The sequence below is a fragment of the Lactuca serriola genome, chromosome 1, assembly GCF_051521515.1.
Source record: "Lactuca serriola cultivar US96UC23 chromosome 1, Lser_US96UC23_V15, whole genome shotgun sequence".
Taxonomy (NCBI): domain Eukaryota; kingdom Viridiplantae; phylum Streptophyta; class Magnoliopsida; order Asterales; family Asteraceae; genus Lactuca; species Lactuca serriola.
In genome coordinates, this window is record NC_136408.1 from 167,381,492 (window position 1) to 167,402,045 (window position 20,554).

General features: G+C 38.1%; 1 protein-coding gene across 1 annotated transcript; it reads right to left on the reverse strand.

Annotated features, from left to right (window-relative positions):
* Window positions 1-1,250: 1,250 nt before the first annotated feature.
* Window positions 1,251-5,827, reverse strand: LOC145101067 (cycloartenol-C-24-methyltransferase-like). Its single transcript, XM_079038234.1, has 14 exons — window positions 5,608-5,827; window positions 5,396-5,492; window positions 4,723-4,789; window positions 4,445-4,518; window positions 4,263-4,347; window positions 3,571-3,626; window positions 3,391-3,445; window positions 3,256-3,303; window positions 3,076-3,159; window positions 2,878-2,994; window positions 2,584-2,667; window positions 1,785-1,910; window positions 1,592-1,689; window positions 1,251-1,465 (listed from the first exon to the last, which is right to left on the reverse strand). Exons 2-14 carry the CDS (start codon window positions 5,476-5,478, stop codon window positions 1,414-1,416), a joined length of 1,029 nt encoding a protein of 342 aa, XP_078894360.1. The 5' UTR covers window positions 5,479-5,492; window positions 5,608-5,827; the 3' UTR covers window positions 1,251-1,413.
* Window positions 5,828-20,554: the final 14,727 nt, after the last annotated feature.

A 20,554-nucleotide genomic window follows, 5' to 3' on the forward strand; every position in this document is an offset into this window, starting at 1 on the left:
ATAAAAATTGACTGATCTAAAATTCGATTTCTGAGCTTTATATTGCTATGTTGAATCTTATAAAAATTGTGTAAGGTCGAGGAAATAATATATCTCCAAGTTGTCTAGACGAAGATCTTGTTCATAGCAAGAAATTTAAACTTTTGTATTCTGTGAAATTCTTTAAACAAACATATCTTATTTGTTTTAAGTCGAATTGACATGTTGTTTTTTCCAACGTGTAATTTAGAGTTTGTAGATAAGTTTATACTATAATTTTGTTGTTTTTGGTTTTATATTCAACGAGTTACAATCATTCAAACGAATGATATAAAGTATAAACAATCAAAGTTGACCAATCTAAAGGGCACAAAAAACGGAAACATATTCATTTTTACGAGTTGTACCGTATCAAACTCAAAAAAATATTCACTTTAACGAGTTGTAACGTATCAAACCCAACAACATATTCGTTTTAACGAGTTGTATGACACCCAAAAACACATTTTAACAAGTTGTACCATATGTATGTAAAATTGTACCGATAAGTCCCACTCTGCCTGATCCACGGTCCACAATATTTTCCGAAACCAGTCAGATCCAAAAGTCGGTCCGGTCTAGTTGGGTCCAGTTTGTCCAAATGCTCACTCTAGGCAACTCTACGAAAGGCAAATGAATATGAGAGCAACCAATTAAGTAGATCGACGATCTCTTCAACTTTATTAAAATCAAACCCAACTCCCATTATCTAATTTTTTATGCAAGCTAATATCAAGTCCCGAGACAAAGTAAAAACACTTGAGCATCCTAACAATACATGGTTGCCTATTACAAAAGGATTCGTGATAATTGAAATGATACACGTTTTTAATAACCATTCTTAACTTATCAAGACACATTTCTGTTGAATATTTAATATTTATTTATCTACATGCATTAAAAACTTAGCAAGCTTTAACTTATGTGTTGTGTGATATGCATGTCATGTCTTCACAAAAAAAAAAGGTCCTACAAAGAAGTGATATTTTAGAGGTAACAGGCCATAGAAATACTTTTTTGTGAGAATCTATAAGTGCCAAATGAAAATAACAAAATATCTATATAATACTGATAAATTTATAGATCCAATTTATTTTGATAGCAACTTGCTAGGACAACCTAAATTTATGAGGTTGCTATAAATTTACTCATCCACTACCATGATTTTTCAAATGATTTAATGTGTACCTCTAATTAAATGTATGCCTACCAGTGCACGTTACAACTGTGAATTATCAGAAAAAACAAAGCTATTCACAATGCGTAGGACAACAAGTAAATAACAACTAGCGACAATAAATATTTGTTTCAAAACTAACTTCAATTTTTTACTAACAAATTTATTTAGTTACGATAAACAGGGGTGAATATGTTTATATTTATAAAATTAGCTTTCTATTGGGGCTTTCTAGCCAAGAAGAAGTACATTGGTGTAAAAATCTCCTTCCTGCCACAAGAAAGAAAGATTTAACAGAGAATATTAGAGAAATAAGATTAAAAAAAATAATAATAACTTTTGATTTTTACGAGAACGAGGGAATATAATATAAATATATAGGAAAAAAGTTCTTACTTTCCACCAGCAACAAGCCCTTCTGCGGCTTTCTCTAAAAAGGATTGAACCCTTTGACTCCCCTTTGGGGCGAGTCCCACGTATTCAAGGGCTATGACCTAAAAAATTAAATAAAATAATGCACTAATAAGAGTAATTTTGGTGTGCGAATATAATAAAAAAAAGTCAAACAATTCATGTCAATGGATCTTACCATGTTTTTTGTAAAAAAGCGTCCAATAGCTGTTAGACGGAAACTGGTAAGAGAGAAATGACTTGTGTCGAGAGGCAAGTACCACGGAAGGGGTGAATCTTTAGCTAGATCTTTCTCCCATATAACCTTTATAGAGGTGTAACAACATTAGTTTTTTTTTTAATATAAAAGTTAAATATTAAAAGTTGTGTAACAACCCACTTGTTAAACACCACAAAACAAAACAGAAAATGTTGTACTATGTTTGGCATGGTATATATTGACTCTACTGATAGGGGTGAACATTTGGATCGGGCCGGACTTGTTGAGGCTTACCAGGTCCAAGTCCAAATGCTCACCCCTAGAGACTCATGTCAATGATACAATAATTGCAATTTCTTGTCCTCCTCAAAAAGGTGGGACAAGGTCTTGCTCTCGATCTCTTGTCGGTGAAAAAGACGTAAATGCCCTCTTCATCCTCGTCATAAAAAATAGCCCTAGAAAAGTTTGTCTAGACCCATCCAGTCCAGTCCCATGTCCAAACACAGCCTACGGCTGTGTTTGTTACACAAGACTGGACGGGGACTGGACAAACTTTCTAGAACTATTTTTTATGACGAGGATGAGGAGGGCATTTACGTCTTTTTCACCGACAAGAGATCGAGAGCAAGACCTTGTCCCACCTTTTTGAGGAGGACAAGAAATTGCAATTATTGTATCATTGACATCAGTCAGTCTCAGTCTCAGTCTCAGTCTTAGTCAAATGCATGTCAAAAGCAGTATAAGACGTAGAACTGGTTGGTTGTGAGTTGTGACTCACTTCAAAACCTGCTTCTTTCAAAGCGGCAAGACACTGGCTTGTTGATCTAATGTCTGGGAGGCCATCACCAAGCTCAATTTCTGCCTGTAGGAATAAAATGGATTTTTTTTTATTAATATATTTAATTATAGTTGATAAATTTTGTTTACAACATCAAGTTAAACATGAGAAACGCCAAAAAGATTACAACTGAACAAAAACAAAACTTCCAAGCTTTTTCGGAAAATAAAATCGTAATATATTTAATTATTTATAATCATGAAATTTTAAAAAAAGATTTGTATCAAGTTATACCTTAATTTTCAGGTGGTCCCGGTTATTTGGGTCAAAAGCATCAGTCATGCACCACTCATATGCAGCAAAAGATTGACCAGGCTTCAAGACTCTGTATATCTCTTTATAGCATCCAACCTTTTGGTCATAAATTTAAAGGTTTTAAAAGAGTAAAACTTTATAATTATTTTTTTTTAAATAAAGCAATTATATAAATACCGCATCTGGAGCATGACAAGTAGCTTCAATTGCATACACTGCATCAAAACTGTTTTCTGGAAATGGCATCTTCATGAAATCAGCCTGCATTCGTATTTGGTAGTTAGTTGGAACGAGGTAGGAAAAAGACGAAAATGCCCTCCCATCCACATCATTAAAGAAAACTTGACGGAAACTGACCTTTTCAAAGCTGCAGGTTTGCTCCACACCTGCAACACGGTTCAATGTCTGGAGAACAAAAAAAAGTAGAAATATAAGTCGATAATAAAAATCCAATAATTTAAGCAAATATATATATTTGAAAATAGAAACTACCTTCCCTCTTGTTATCTGATATTCATTGTTGTTTAAACCTGTCACAGATGTTGAACTAGAAACACAAGTAAAATTTAATCTATACTGAATCCAAATAAAATGAATGTTGAGAAAAAAAATAAAAAAATAATAATATTAATAAAAAAGACGCATCTGATGTTAAATGTAAAAGTTGGTTACCTAAATCGAGCAATTTCCCTCAATGGTCCACCAATTCCACATCCTACATCCAAAACCTTTTGCACACAGAATAAACTCAATATTTAATGTAAAATAAATAAATAATCCAAAAGTTTTAGAGTATTTGACCAAAGATTAACACTGTTTTTCGGTAATTGACTGTTTTTTCATGTTTTTCACCTGCTATATCAGGTACAACAGGTCAACTTTTAATATTTACAGTTTTGGCCCAAGTTTACTAATTTGATTCAAACTTTTTTGTTTTTACAAATTTTCCCAAAATGTAGTTTTTTATATAAATTTACCTATGTTTTCAACTTTTTACACCTTTTTCCCCAACTCTTTTTACGTTTTTTTTCACGTTTATTTAATTATTTAGGTACTGTTAAAAGAATTTTCCTTTAACATTTCTACTTATGTTTTTTCAAAATTAAAAACCACAAGTTGTAAAAAGAGTGTCAAAAAGTTGTGAAAAGAGTTGTACAAAAAGTTGAAGAAAAAGTAAACTTGTAAAAAAAAAAAAAGGTAAAGAAAAGAAGTTTGGATCAAATTCATGAAAAAGTCTAAACCTTGGGCCAAAACTATAAACATGAAAGTTGATGGAAAGCATAAAAAATAGTCCAAAACTGTATATATGATAGCTTCTTTCATAAAAAAAACATGTAATTTTAGATTGGATGAAGAAAGATCACCTTTTGTCCAGGTTTCAAGCCAAGCTGTAAAGCAAGAAAGTGTTCATGTCGCTTGATGCTCTCACGAAGAGATTCCCCTTTCCATCTGCAAACCAAAATGAATGTAATTTATTATTATTATATCTCATGATCAATAAAAATATATATAGTATAATGTAACAGATTAATTACAAAGTACAAACCTTGGGGCAAAATGGAATGATTCTCCCCAACCATACTCATAGAAGCTTGTGGCAAGATCGTAATATTTGTTAACCTGAAACAGAATGATAGGTTTTAAGAATGGCATGAATCATGATCCCACTAAAATAAGTAGCAAGTCATTGTAGTTAATTTTGAACAAAAGTCTTGTTTTTTGTGTGTTTTTTGTAAATTTGTATTCCCTTTAGGAGCTAAAAGATATACAATTATACATACATAAGGAGAAATATACAGAGATTAAACACCAATTATCTTTTACCATGTCAGTGTAGTTAGCTTTTCTTTCTTCATCAAGGCCTCCAAAACTGGCATGATACTTCTCATACCTGCAACAAGAGACAAAAAAAATAAATAAATAACAAGACTATATAGATTATTATGTCACATATGTATTTGATAGCAACATGAACGTTTAACAGGTCTTTTTAAATTATTTGGTCTTAAATCGTAGAAGTTCAACACTCTTTTCATAGTGCAATAAAAAGAAATAAGCACATCTGAAAGGAAATCAAAAAAAAAAAATGACTGTATAGTAACATTTGATCACAATGACATAAGCATTGTAGCTCTTTTTTCAGGTGCTTTCATAGAATATCAATCAAGTTTAAACAGAGTTCTTTTCAGACTTAATAGATTTTGTAGCATTTGACTAATTTTGTTCTGTTTGTAGTGATATTCATTGTATATGCATGTCTTCAGAGTTGAAAGTGACATCTTCCACCTTAAATCGAGGGTATCAATTATAAGAATAGAAAAAAAATCATCCAGTAGCTACAAAATTAGCTACTAGAAATCGATCGACTGTAGCAAAAAAACAATAATAAGAACAAATCACTTCGAGAGCGAATCAAATGCATACATGCATTCAGTAATATAATACACTTGAGAATTCCAAAACATTGAGAAAGCTTTAATCGAATCATAATACATACTTGTCTACAGCTGAAAGGACATCATCTTTTTCAATTTTGCCACCAAGTCCAGATGCAAGATCCAATGCTCCAGCTTTCGACATCTCCAATGCAGAAACTAATAATGCAGGAGAAGAAGAGAGATTGTACGAATAGTCAAATCATAAAACAGTTATCGTATCAAATCACACACCATTACATGTGTAAATACACGAGAAGAAGAGCGATCTTACAAGTGAAAAAGCAGGATCTGAAACCCTAGAAGGCAATTGAAAAAAGAAATCAGTAGATGTGTATGAGTGTGGGAGGATTATGAAAGTTTCGTGTTCGTATATGATTGGCCAGGTCAGCGAGGGACACGCGTGATGGGATATACCCGGCAGGACACGTTGGTGGCCCGACTCCTGAAGGATTTGTATGATATCAAAACAAAGTGTATCTGTTGTTTGGGGCGATTTTGACTAGATTTATCATTCGTTTGGATTAAAGGGCGTCACGTTTAGTTTTAATGCTTTTTTTTTTTTTTTTTTTTTTTACTTTTTTATGCGACAGATAATTACTCGGTAACCGACTTTCAATTTTGTTCGCATTTGATTATTATTAAAGTTTTTTATGTGTTTGATTTATTCCTGAATTATTTGAATGTTTATATTTTAAAGACAAAATTGCAAAAATAGTCTCTGTGGTATGCAAATTTTTGGGGTTTTAGTCCAAACAGTGACTTTTTTGGTTTCGTAGTCCTTTTGGAATGGTTTGTATGTGAAAATGGTCCCTCTGAAAATTGAAATGACTATAATAATACCCTTGGGGTATTTATTTTTCATTTTTCTTTCATTATTCTTAAAATTTAATAATTATTTATTCATTTTAATAATTAAAAAATGAAAGGTCTCTCTCTCTCTCTCTCTCTCTCTCTCTCTCTCTCTCTCTCTCTCTCTCTCTCTCTCTCTCTCTCTCTCTCTCTCTCTCTCCTTTACTGATGACACAACAAACGCTACTGCACCCCTTACCATTACCTCTTCCTTTTTAAACTTTCTTCTCCACCCTTAAGAGGCCTATCTCCTGCATAAGTTGAAACAAATAAGAGATGATGACATGTGAAGCAATAAACGAAAAGTTAAGGGATTAACCTGTGTGGAGCTCCTCATCCCTACCGGCTACACATTACAGGCAAAGCATTAGGGGAGGTGGAGGTCTTCATGCCTACCACCGCTATCCGATAACTCCTACTTCCAGTATTGATGCATCAGCATTCTGATTTTCCCTCTAGGTAACTCCTTATTCCATCATCAATTCCTAAAGGGTTTGCTATTATTGGCGTTTTTTGATGCTTAGCTTGAAATAGAATGGCAGAGAAGGAAGCCCTAGATTTCGAAAACTTGGATTGATCTTGAATTTCTGGTACCAAAGCTCATGTCGGCAATGATCAGAACAGATATGACCTATACTTCAAAACGTTGGGATCACTTGTTTAATTAGCGATTTGCAGGTTTCAACAAAAGAGGGATAACAGGATCAGGGTTTATCAGGCGATTGGTTGGGGAACAAGAAGATGGGTGGGGTTTTTCCGTTCTTTACTGACGAGAGAGAGAGAGAGAGAGAGAGAGAGAGTTTTTGAGGTCTCTAATCATAATAGTTTGTGCAGCTACCGTCTTCGTTGACCTATTGTTCATCATTTTTCCTAAGCGATCCAATGTTCATCTTTTTTTTGAACCAGGCCCTCAATCTAAAAACAATGGTATGTTGGTTATTTTTTTTAAGAACACACACAAATGAAGTTCTTGATTATATTTTAGTAGCCATAGATAAGAAAGGGAAGCGTTGGGGAAGAAGAAGATGGGGTGCATTTTTTTATTCTTTGCTGACGAGAGAGAGAGAGACCTTTCATTTTCTAATTATTAAAATGAATAAATAATTATTAAATTTTAAGAATAGTGAAAGAAAAATGAAAAACAAATACCCAAGGGTATTATAGTCAGTTCAATTTTCGAAGGGACCATTTTCACATACAAACCACTCCAAAAGAACTACGAAACCAAAAAAGTCACTGTTTGGACTAAAACCCCAAAAATTTGCATACCACAGGGACCATTTTTGCAATTTTGTCTATTTTAAACTTATGACTGGTTATATAAAGGTAAAATATGAACAATTTCAAATAATTTAAAGGTAAATCACGTACGAAAAAATTTAAATACGAACAAAATTGAAAGTTCCTTACCCTTCCAAGTCATTATCTCATAAATGGTTCTAAATGTTATTAAAAATGGGCACATTCGAAATATTGAGGTCACATAAGTGAATATGTTGTAATATTCATGTGATATACATTAAGTGTATAAGGTACAAAAAACAACATTTATAAATGCAGTAAAAACGACTTCAATCATACATAAACTAAAGGAAAAAGGTTGTGATGAGTTCAATCACATAGAAACGATTTCATAGAAACTATATTTCTAAGTGTTGTTTTTTTTACCTTATACACTAAATATATATCACATGAATATTACTCCCTCCATCCCGAACTAATAGTCCACAGACAAAAAACACATATATTAAAAAAAATTATGATTAACTTTATTGAATAAAATGACAAATTTACCCTTTCATTTAAAACTTGGAGCCAACTTTTTCCCACCAATTTTTCCTATCACTTTTTAGTTCCCTCCATTTTTTATCACAAAGCGGAGAGTTGCATTAAACCAAATTATTTCCATTAATCTTGGAGCCAATTATTTTTATTGAAAATAAAGATGGAGCCAATTTATGGGTTAGATTTTTTCAAAATACGTGTCTTTTTAAACAAAGGTACAATCTTATATCTTTCTCTACCTCTTTCTCTCAACAATTACTCCAGTGTATCTTTCTCTCTTTCTCAGTATCTTTCTCTCTTTCTCAAAGTGAACAGCCAATTTTTTTGGTTTAGATATTCCTTTATTGATGCTCTTGATCATTCCCTCTACAAGTCGCCCTCTCCCCTATTAGTCGTTAGCCATATCATCCCATGTGAAGCCACCGACCGGATATCGCCGCAACACACAACAAGATCGGAGACCTTCGACCCCATAGCCAAGGTTTGTGTTTGTTCCTGTTGTCTACATTCGATTTTTTTGCTGCTATCTGCTTTCATTCTTCTTCTTTTTGGTTTACATATGCCTTTATTGTTGCTCATGTCGATTGTTCCCTCTTCAAGCCGCCCCTCCCCTATTAGTCGTTATCCTCCCATGGGAAGCCACCGGCCTGATATCGCCGCAACCCACAACAACATCGGAGGCCTTCGACCCCACAACCAAGGTTTGTGTTTGTTCTACACTCGATTTTTTCCCTGGTATATTCTTTCATTCTTCTTCTCCTTTCATCCACAAATTAGCAATCCAAATCTACTAATCGTCAAAAAATTGGAAAATCCATAACAATACACCATTTGTATGTTTCCGTTTTCAGTGTGTTTAGGTGAGCATTGTCAACAATTGTTATGTTTAGGAAGAGTGTTGCTTAGACCAAATAAGATCTTAGTTCTTTGTTATGCAACTGCATCAATTGATACAAACACAAATGTCATTATAGTACAAAGGATTATAAGGAAGAGTGTTGCTTAGACCCAACAAGCTCTTTATTTTTATGCAAATGCATCAATTGATACATACACAAAACTGATTTGGTTAAAATTTTGATGTTGTTACTATTTTTTTTTTCAGTTGCGACTGTTTGGTTTATGTATTTTTATAACTAGTACTTCTAACCAAGATTGATACTATTGCTGTCTTTTTATTGCAAAACTTACAATTTTGATGTTGCTACTGTTTTCTTAGGTGCTACAGTATGGATCATTTCGATATTACACTCAATAAAAAGAATACTACTGTTGAACAATGTCACGCTATATATGAAGCCTTATTGCAAGGAAGTGTGTGACAACCTGCAATTTCCATTTGTTTTATCTCCGTGATTAAGCACTTCAAAAATTAGCCAAATTTATCTCAAAATATTTTTGGCCGGATTTAATCTCGTTTGAATATTTTAAATAATATTCATCAAACGATTAAATAATACGGAAGTATACTTTAGAGTTTGTCGTATATCACGTAAGTTGCGAAACTCCAAAAATTTGAAGTTTACGGAAGTAAACTTGGAGTTTTTGATCGCAAACCCCCGGGAGTATAAATATGACACTTAGTCATTTCCTCTCATTTTTCCAACTTCCACCTCAAGAACACCCAAGTATTCTCTCTCAACTATCATAAATTCATCCCGTCAAATCCGCCAAAAACGATCATCCAAGCTCCTAGAACGTAAATACACTTACCCTAACTTCTTGTATGCTTAATGGGAACTTGTTTGCACTTGAAATCATCCAAGAAACACCAAGAACAAGGTGTTTACAGTCCAAGGTGTTCTTGGACCGTAAACCCTTAAATGGGTGTCAAAGTGTGCTTGGGTCATCCTAAGCCTTGACAACTAGCATAGATCCCTTCCTTGATGAGTTTAACACTCGAAAATCATCATATCCCCATGATCATATGTGTTTACGGTTTGGGGAGGCCATCCCAAAACCGTAAACACCTCCAAAAGGTGTTTAGATGCCCCTAATACCTTCTAAGGGTTGTGTAATGGAATAGAACCTTACTTGCATGAACTAGGGACCCCAAGAACATGAAATGAAGGGACAAAGATGAGTTTACGGTTTGGGAAGGTCTCCCAAAGCCGTAAACACCTTCTAAGGGGGTTTAAGTGCCCTTAACACCTTCTAATGCTTGTAGAAGTGACTAGAACCTTGCATGCATGAGATAGAACCACCAAAACACAAAAAGAATGGACTAACATGAGTTTACGGCCGTAAACTCATGTGTTTACGGCCGTAAAATCCCAAGGGAGTGGTCCAGGGACCGTAAACTCCAAAAAGTGTCCATTTTGAGACCCAATCATTTCCATAGCCCTCTAATCAACCCTAGAACCTTTCCTTGTGAAGCATGAATCCTTAAAGCACACAAATACACCCCACCCATGAGTTTACGACCGTAAACTCATGGAGGATATGGTTCCAAAATCGTAAACACCCCTAGGTATTACTATTTGAGGAGTAAACTACAAAGTGGGACTATACTCTCCTTAGATGCAACCCTTAACACTCCTAGCACTTGAAACAAGGTGTTTCCATGCATTAGATAGTCTTTACTTGCTTAATTAGTTATGAATGACTAATTGGACACTTAAATGTATCATTAATTCCTAAATAGGATCCAAGTGTGTGTTCAAGACCTTAATTGACACATAGCATCCTATATCGTCCGACCATCCGAGTCACCCACGACAGGTGAGTTCATACCCCTGAATCAACCATTTAAATGATTTTATGGGGGGGGGGGGAATACAAGTTGAACTATAGAGTTATTAGATCAATCGCATGTGATTAATAACTGTATAGCAAAATAGATTTTGCTTGTCAAACTGCTTTATCCCGTTGAAGGTTTTCAAATCTCGTTTTTAAATCTTGTTTTACAGTATGAATTACTCTTCTTGATTATCAAAAGTTTTTCAAAGGTTTTCAAAGCTTGTTTTATAAACTGACGACAAGTCATAAGTTCTCATTCAAAAGTTTTCCAAAGGTTTTACCGAACTTTCTTTTATGCTTTTACATTGTAAAATGCATGCCTGTATCTGTATAGTTATATAAGTAATATTTGAAGGACTTATGAAGGCTAGCTCACCCTTCCTCCTTTTCCTTGTTTGGATGTGGTTCTAGGGTATTGGTTATCCGTCCGAAGGTCGTTTAATTATTAGTTATATATCATGTATACATATATAGTCATAAAGGTTTCCATCAGCCAATTCATCTCCTTTGAGTAGGAAAGGCATCCTTCCATTATTCATATTTCTAGAACACTGGTAACTATTATAGGAATAGTTAGGAGATTCTATTTACACTCTCACTCACTATCTCACTCTCTCTCTCTCGCTCTCACTCTCTCTCTCTCTCACCCTTACTCTATCGGTCTCTCTCTCTAGCACGAAGAATTACTCAGGAGTCAGTTCATTCGTGAGTCTATACTATTATTATAATACTTTAAATAGTATGTGACACACTACTTCCCGATACGACGCTTCACCGTGTAACCATAGTCTCCAGGAAGGAGAGCAGACATCATGTGTATAGATCTATACGGGACAGACACTCCCGCATCCTGACTGCTAGCTACAGTCCGAGCCGGTAAGGCCCATGGGTGACATATGTCACTATACATCGCATGACCTGGAGGGTCATCAAGGATTCAATCGTTAATCAGCATGGTTACATATGAGTTCACATTCACCCTTTTATCCACTCTTTTATTTAGACTGAGCCAGGCGTATCATCTGTTCGATACCCTCCTGGAGTCTATGTTTTCCTTGTTTTAGACCTTGCTAGTTGTATCGTTCATTTGATACTGTCTGGGGTATGTGTTTCCTTGTTTTAGACCTTGCTAGCTGTATCGTTCATTTGATACTGTCTGGGGTTTGTGTTTCCCTGTTTTAGACTTTGCTAGTTGTATCGTTCATTTGATACTGTCTGGAGTCTGTGCTTCCTTGTTTTAGACTGAGCCAGGCGTATCGTCCATTCGATACCCTCTTGGGGTCTATGTTTTACTTAATTTTTAGACTTTGCGTGGCATCCCGCCTGAAGTCTATGATTTATTTACCTTTAAGCTTTGCGAGGCGTTCCTCCTAGAGTTTAGGTTTTATTTACTTTTAGTAAGCAGTGTTTCTGCTGAGGAAAGATTTGATTTTCCCTTATTATTTTTACTTGAGGCTTTTATCACAACTCCTTTAAAGTAAAAACTAGATTTTGAAAATGTTAGTACTTTGGGGAAATTACTCCTTAAACATAAAACAATCGGATCTTGGTAGAAGACTGCTTCTATTTAGAAAATATAGGATTTTCTGGAAAGAATTCTAATACTCTGTAGATTCTAAACCACCATCTTTCATAAGGTTATTTTGATTAAAGATGTGTATTTATACTAATGTCATTAAATACTTATGAACTCACTAGCATTTAAAAATGCTGATACTCGCTTTCAAAATAACTTGTATTCTCAGGTCATCGGTAGACAGGTACATCCTGGGAGCTTTTGCGAAGTCAGCCTAGAACCAAGTTGTATCTCTGTTATGATCTGTATTTAGTTTGATGTTGCTATGAAATGTAACCTATGTAAAATTATTACTATTAATGCAATGGTTGTTTTACTTTGATTAGTATACTACATATGTTGTGATACTTGACATGACGTCCTCCACCCCAGAACGTTTCCACCGTTCCGGTTTTTGGGGTATGACAGATTGGTATCAGAGCATTGTTTATAGTGAGCTCATTTTATCAATTCGTAAAAGATATACAGCCTATAAATACATTGGGATAAAACAATCTGATCGAGAATTATACTTTAAAATATAACTATATTTTACAAAAGTATAAGAACATCCAGAATCTAAATACCCGAGCAAACTATCACAAGAAGAACCAGAATAAAAGTCCTTGGATGTTGACCATTACCGTCAAACCTGGGTAGTTATGTAATCGTAAGCTGGAATAAATGTAACCTGATCAACTACATTTATTCGAGATGCGACTAACGTGTGTTTGGGAGTGATGGTGGTGTTCCAACAAATCTGAAACTTACCAAATAGGGATGCTAGAGCCAAACATAAAGATTAAAGTACTATGGGAGTATTTTAGGATACTAAAAGACTCACATTAATCCCATAATCATATTCAGAAGTTAAGAATCAAACAGTAATTAAAATACCATAGGGGTATTTTAGGAACCATAAATAACCCTATGTGAAGAGCTAAAAAGATCCTTATTAATATACCTACGATTACAAAGTGTGTACTCCCAAAGTTATATATAGTGAGGATCACATAGGCTAAGAATGTGTGGTTTCTCTCTACTTCCTTTTCCTCGTTGGGATGTGGATATAGAGTAGTATCACATATTCGAAGGACTATCAGATCTAAGTTATATATGATTTGTATACACTATGGAATTGTAGCAGGACTTGATATGGATCACCCAGTGAAATGTTTTAATAATCTTTTAGGATTCTTTAGACATTTTCATTCTCGCATGAAACCCTTTAGAGAAACTTATCCACTTCAGTGTTCGGCAGAAGAGTTGATTCCGACCTGGAAGGAGTTCATTGAGAAGGTTTCCAATTCGGAAATAAATGAACCGGGACGAGACTATTGAAACCACCAAGTGCCTATACCTTTTAGGAACATTGGTGGGAAATTCGCCTGAACTTCCGAGATCCCAGTCATCCATCCTGAAGTGATGACACTCAGAGTCAGAATCTGAAGTAAGACAGAGTAGAAATTCAATATGTCTACAAGAGAAGAGAACCTTAGGTAAGTACCCGAAGAAAACCAACGCCGGTCCCAGTTAAGGATAAGAGGAAGACAGGGGGAGCCAATACATGGAACCCGAGAAGTGTCCTCTTTCTCGTTATCGTCACGCTAATACATCCATAGAATAATACAATTTAATGATTTAGTGATTACACTACTCACACTATGTGTTAGGTAGGTCGTCCTTCCCGTCGCAAGTAATACGAATAGATCAGATCTCGAACTCTCGATCGAGAGTGCTTAGCCATAAGTCTTCATGAGCCCTTTTTTTCTGTAATATTCGTTCCGAACTGTCCCCAAATCTTCCCGAAGCCGGAGAGCGGATCTCTCCAGTATAAAGACAACTTAGTAGGAATGACTCCCATCTTATGCCTTTCTGATACTCTTACTCCTACCTTGTTACCTGGACTGCATCATAGGGATGTAGGTTGACACTCAGATAACCATAACTCAAGGCGCGGGAAAAATTTGTGCCTATCATAGTAAAGGTAGATACGTCCAGGGTTAACCATCATCTCTCACCAACTTGTGTTCCTTTTTTTTTATGTAGGAAAAACCATGCCTCTAAAGAAACGTAACCAACCGTTAGTAAGACACCGACTCTCCTATTCGATGAAGCTACGTTTCAAGATGTAGTCTCAGCAGCCGTAGCAGCTGTCATGGCTCACCTGAATGCTAACAACGCCAATGTTAGCAGGAGCCGTAACGAGATTTCCGATCCTAGCAATGGACAGCAGCAACCAACACCTGCGTACCCAGCCACCCAAGAACCCCAACCAAAACTACTGAAGAGAAAGTTCAAGAACGAAGAGGGAAGTACCTCGACTCAAGGACCTTCCGAAGAGCAACGATCTGAGGCAGTCAGTACCCCTGTCAACCCTTCTATCCCTACTCCAAGAAGACCATACCTAGGAAACCTCCCCCGTTGCAGCAAGTGCAGCTACCATCACCATGGTATCTGCCGAGAACTCTTTTGTGTTAGGTACAACATGAAGGGGCATACTGCTCGCATCTGCAGAACCCCGGTTGAGTTTATTGCATCGACCACCAATGTTGGGACCAGTCCAGTGTGCCACCTATGTGGTGAAATTTGACACTTCAAGAAGGACTGCCCAACTGAAAGAAACGACAAAGGCACAGGAGGAGTCTAACCCTAATACCTAGGGAGAAGCAACACGGAACCCAATGGAATTTTGGTACATCTCTTAATCCCAAGTAACTGACCGAAAACATTAAATGATCAATTCTAATTGTAATTACTCTCCCGTTAAGGCGAAAGTCGCGGCACTGTTGTAAAATTCAAAAATCCATCAGGTAAAGCTATGATGGCTTGGTATATTCGTTAAGACCATTTATAATTAAGATTGATAGACCTCGAGTGAGTGATGCCGCCTCATCTCATGTTCCTTGTTTGGTTGTGGATTTAGGGCAGAGTCGCTCAGTTAACAGTCCTTTCTACCTTAATTATACATGACTAGTGTATACTAGGCGATTATAGAGAGGCCTCGTGAGAAACCCATTCCTAAAAAGTACACTATTTCAAAACATCAGGACCCCCTATAGTTCCGCGTCGATCCTATGGATCCGAGTATCCGCGACGGTGATACCATGGACGAAACCAGAGACGCCAAGAACTTGTGTGCCCATTCAGCACATGGTCCTATCGACCTTCATTCCATATCAGGTTGATGTATGTCAACTTCGACGCATCTATCAATCATGGTTCGACTTAGTGCAACCATGTGTAAATTCCTAGTGTTGTGTAAAGAGAACTTTCACCATAGCCAATTCGGCAAATAAAGGTTCTTCCGAACCTAATAAGAAACCTAATGCGATCTGTCGGACGTCTCTCTTACCTAAAACCTTCCGAAATACCCAGGAGAAGGGTATCGCACGCTCTTAACCAACCCCTCCTTAGACAGATAGAACCCGAAGCGAAAGACATTGCAGGTATTCCAGAAGACGATAACCACCCGAAACCTACTCCGTAGATCCCCCAGAAAGACCCTCAGCACCTCACAATCAGATTCGTGAATCAAGAGAAGGAACTCATGGGATTAACTTGCTACTACTGAGTATATGCATTAGAGCGGTATATAATTTAAATCAATAAGATTTAAGATGTGTGCTTCTTCCCTACCCCCTGTTCCCTGTTTGGTTGTGGGTCTGGGGTGGGGCCACACATCTGAACACCCCGTCGATCTCAATTATATACGACTTGCATGCACCGAGTATTAGTGATTAAGCCAAGTATGAGCTCTACCACGAACCGTATAATACGACCCTTCATCCTTTCCCCCGTAGAAAAGGAGCTGGAGTCAAGAAAACCGATGTGGGTTGAGCTACTAAAATGACCACAAATTCGAAATTTGTCGTCATCCCGGTTGAGCCAACATAGTAGCTAACGCCCTCGGTTAGGAAAAGTAACTCAAGTCATAAGAGTCAAACATTGACTACGACCATCCATTCACGCGTAATCCCATAAATTAAGCATCTCAGCAGAGATCCCGGAAACCTGGAGGTTGTAACAGGTTAAACTCTGAAAAGAGTGAATGAGGAAATTAGAAGTTCTGAGTGACGAAACCCTATACTCTCTAGATTTGATCTAGATCGAGGAAACTCTGAAACACCGGAAGAGTAGTTGCAGAAGATGCTCGCACTGCTCAGGCACTTCGTCCATCCTGTTACCGACGAGTAGTGCCTAGGACACACCGCCTCCTCACATGAAAGAAGTCACTGTCACCCTGTAGACGATAGACTACATTCTTCGAAGTGAATACTAGAATGCCAAGGACCACAAGATAACCTCCGCAACCAAGAATACTTGAATAAAGTATGAAAGTAGGTTGCGTTAAGCCTTATAACCCAGATCCCGAAGAGATTATAGACTCGACACCAGTCTAGGTGTTGGTCGATGGGTTATACAAGAACACGCACTTTCTGCAAAACAGGAATGAACCGACACCTTAGAGAACAGGACATGTCTTAGAGGTTAGTTGGACTACTAGGTATTCCAAAGAATACTATCTCAAAAAAGATAGTAGAACCACCTCCTGAAATAGCCCAACACTTCAGAAAACCTCTAAAGACTAAGTTAGCCCTGAACAGAGACTGCTATCCATGAAACAGCAAAACGAGTAAGAGAATGATTCTTTCTAGTTAGGAATCATATTGTGAAAGCATCAATTAGACGATGATGATGTGACAACCCGAAATTTCCATTTGTTTTATCTCCGTGATTAAGCACTTCAAAAATTAGCCAAATTTATCTCAAAATATTTTTGGCCGGATTTAATCCCGTTTGAATATTTTAAATAATATTCGTCAAACGATTAAATAATACGGAAGTATACTTTAGAGTTTGCCGTATATCACGTAAGTTGCGAAACTCCAAAATTTTGAAGTTTACGAAAGTAAACTCGGAGTTTTTGACCGCAAACCCCCGAGAGTATATGTAACACCCAAAGTTTTGAAGGCCAAGAAAGGAAAGAAAACCCTAACTTTAAAGGGGGGACTCGGCGAGTCCAAGCGGGATCCGGGTCGAGGAGTAAGTGACCGACTCGGCGAGTCGGCCAAGGAGACTCGGCGAGTCAGGTCTATTCGAGGAAAACCCTAAATCCGGGACTTTAGGTGCTATTTAAACTCCTTATTCTCTCCATTAGGGTTCCTTAGAGCCTCCCTCATACAGAAAATGAACCCTAAGCCCCCATTGTTGTGCATTCAAGCTTCCAAGCCATTTTTGGGTCATTTTTGGGTGAATTGAAGGAAGAAGAAAGAGGGAAATCATTGAAGTCTCAAGGATTGGCATTAGATCTGGAGTTTGTGGAACCTTTCTGAGTTATTGAAGGTAATAAGTCGTTTCTTTCCTTTAGATCTTCTTTGGTTGTGAGATTTGGGGCTTTTTAAGCCATGGATAGTCATCCATTTGAGTGAGAAGCTGGATCTGGAGGTGCTACTTCAGATCCAAGCATATTATGGTCTTGAGAAGCATAAAGTTTCAGCCCTTGAATTGATTATGGAGCCTCCTTGCCTTAAACCCTAGTTTATGGTGTATTTTGTCTAGATCTCCTTCTCTACACGTAAAGTTTGCAACTTTACGTGAGGAATAGGCTTGGGAAGGGTAGATCTACAGTTTGGAGTCCATGCATGAATCAAAAGTCCTCTCCATGTATAGAGATCTGAATGGACTCGGCGAGTAGCATGAAGATTTGGAGGAACTCGACGAGTGAGATGAACAGCTCATCGAGTCAGATGAAGTTGGGCAGGAACTCGGCGAGTTGGATGAACAACTCGGCGAGTCTGTTGAAGGTTGTCTTGGACTCGGCGAGTTTGTTCTTGGACTCGGCGAGTCAGGTCGCGAAACCACCCAAACCCTTCGAGTTGAGACTCGAATCAGTGAGTCGAATGGAGACTCGGTGAGTTGGACAGGTCAGGACTCGGAAATCGGTAGACTCGGTGAGTCATGGACTGACTCGGTGAGTCGAGTCGCGAATAGAAGGACTATGAACATATGAACTCGACGAGTTAATAGGGTGACTTGGCGAGTAGGGTTGACCTGGAAGGTTGACTTTGACCAGGACTTTGACTTTGACCAGAGTTGACTTGGTTGTCTTTCGGGGGTCAGTTAGACTCAGTATTGCATTGATATTGGTAGCTCGGGGGGCGAGTGGAGCAGGAGTTCAGAGAGCTGCCGGGCAGCAGCTAGTGGGTTCATCAGCCAGTTCAGCCAGTGCAGGTGAGTTTCCCTTTGTATGAATGGGTCTACGGCCACAATGCCGACCCATGTAGTTATGAGTAGAAGACCCGGGGGTTAGCCCTAGGCATAGTATGCTGGTATGATATTCGGGACGAGGTCCAATGATAGAGGGCGGGTGCCCAAGGAATGGTTTATGTGATAGTTTATAATTGTTGTCTGTGTGATACTTATATGTGCCTGGTAGGGAGGTGAGTGTGGGCGAGGTCCCGTATCTCACCAATAGCAGAGTGTGGATGGTGTTCCACATCTCAGTAGCAGCAGATCAGGGGCGAGGCCCAAGTTAGGGAAGGAGTGAGGGTGGGCTGGGCCCGTACCTCACTATCAGCAGGAGTATGGACGCGGTTCCATGACTCATCAGTAGCGGGACAAGGGCGGGGCCCAGAGATAGGCGAGGCCTTAGGACAAGATCCGTTAGAATGTGTTAAGCTTATGTGATGTGATGTGATATTTTTATGTGCTATTGTATGTTAGTGGGCGAGTCCCTGTGACAGGCGAGGCCTAAATGAAACAGATCTGTATCCGAGCGGGGCTCGAAGCCAGGCGGGGCCTGGAGCGGCGGGGCCGTTGTAGCGGGCGAGGCCCGAGGTAGGGGTGGGCGAGGCCCAGGATAGTGGCCGTGGCCCAGTATGTGCAGTATGTGGTTATGCATGGTATGTGGTAGGGTGGGGAACTTACTAAGCTTTGTGCTTACAATTTTCAGTTTTGGTGTCAGGTACTTCCGGTAGCGGATGATGGAGCTCGGGGTGATTGCATGGCACACACCATAAATTAGTCAGCCTGGGAATGTTTACTCTGATAACGATCATGTATTTTGGAAACTATTACTCTGTTTATGTTTTGAAAAGATGAATTTGCTTAATGTGATGTTTTATTAAAAGAAATTTTTAGTCTTGAATTTTGGGACGTTACAAGTTGGTATCAGAGCCTTGGTTTGAGGGATTCGGACACGCTCTCGAGCGTGTTTGAACTCAAACTGAGGGATTGGTATAGAAGTTTTCAAAATGAAAAGACAGTTTTGTAAAAAGAGAGTTTTGGGAAAGAAAACAGTTTTAGATAAGCAAAAAAAAAATTCTGAAAGAAAAGAACTTTAAAAAGAGAAACAGGGTGTGGTGCATGCAATCAACCGAGCTCAAGTAAGTACCTCAAAATACCCATACAAGTTTATGTTATGATTATCAGTTAGTAGAACAACATGCTAGAATAGGGCTAAGGATCTAGGGATGCCTTATGTGCATGTTATATGTGCTTTCGAGCTACATGATAGTGCTGATTAGACAGTAGTCGGATAGCCTGTTTAGGTTATGCCTGAGTCTATGAGTTTGTGTTGCATGCTAGTTCAGTTTCTCGCTATGTGGATATGATTGTTTGAGTATGTTGTGGTTAGATTTCCCTTTGTCTGAATGTTGCTTGCTTTGTGCATTGTGGGATTCTGAGTGATGAAAGTTAGCCATCAGGTGGATACGACACGTCACATGTGATCAGGGTTGAATAATCTCAGAGTGCTGGATTTGGTCCTATTGCGCAGCTCTTGTTTGAGTCCAACCGTTGTAGGGACGAGTCTTTTACTTGATGGATTATCTGAGCCTTGTCACATGTGATGGTATTCAGGTGATGGCTAATTGGCATCACAAGGAGACCCTCAGCAGCTGAGGACTGGTTTGAGTTGAGTCAGAGGTTTTCCTAGGGTAAGCCTAGGATGAGATAGTGCTGGGAGCAGTAGTAGTGGTTAAGGGACCTGGTGGAGTCAAATCAATTCTTGAGGAAAGTACGGATAGATGTGGAAGGTAGTATGGGCCCGTACTACTGAAAGCAAAGGATCCGTACTCGATTCGGGAAAGGCCGAGACAAGACCGGGAACCCGGTAGGGTGTGTTTGGTCTTGCATCAGTGATGAGTATTCTGATAGTGGTTGTGGTATATTTGCAGCATGGTGACGTTGCGAGAGAGACCAGCGGGTGGATCAGGCGCCGGAGAGGGATCGGGCTCGGGTTTAGGGGCCGAGCAGCTCGAGGAGCGAATGAGGGAGTTGATATCCG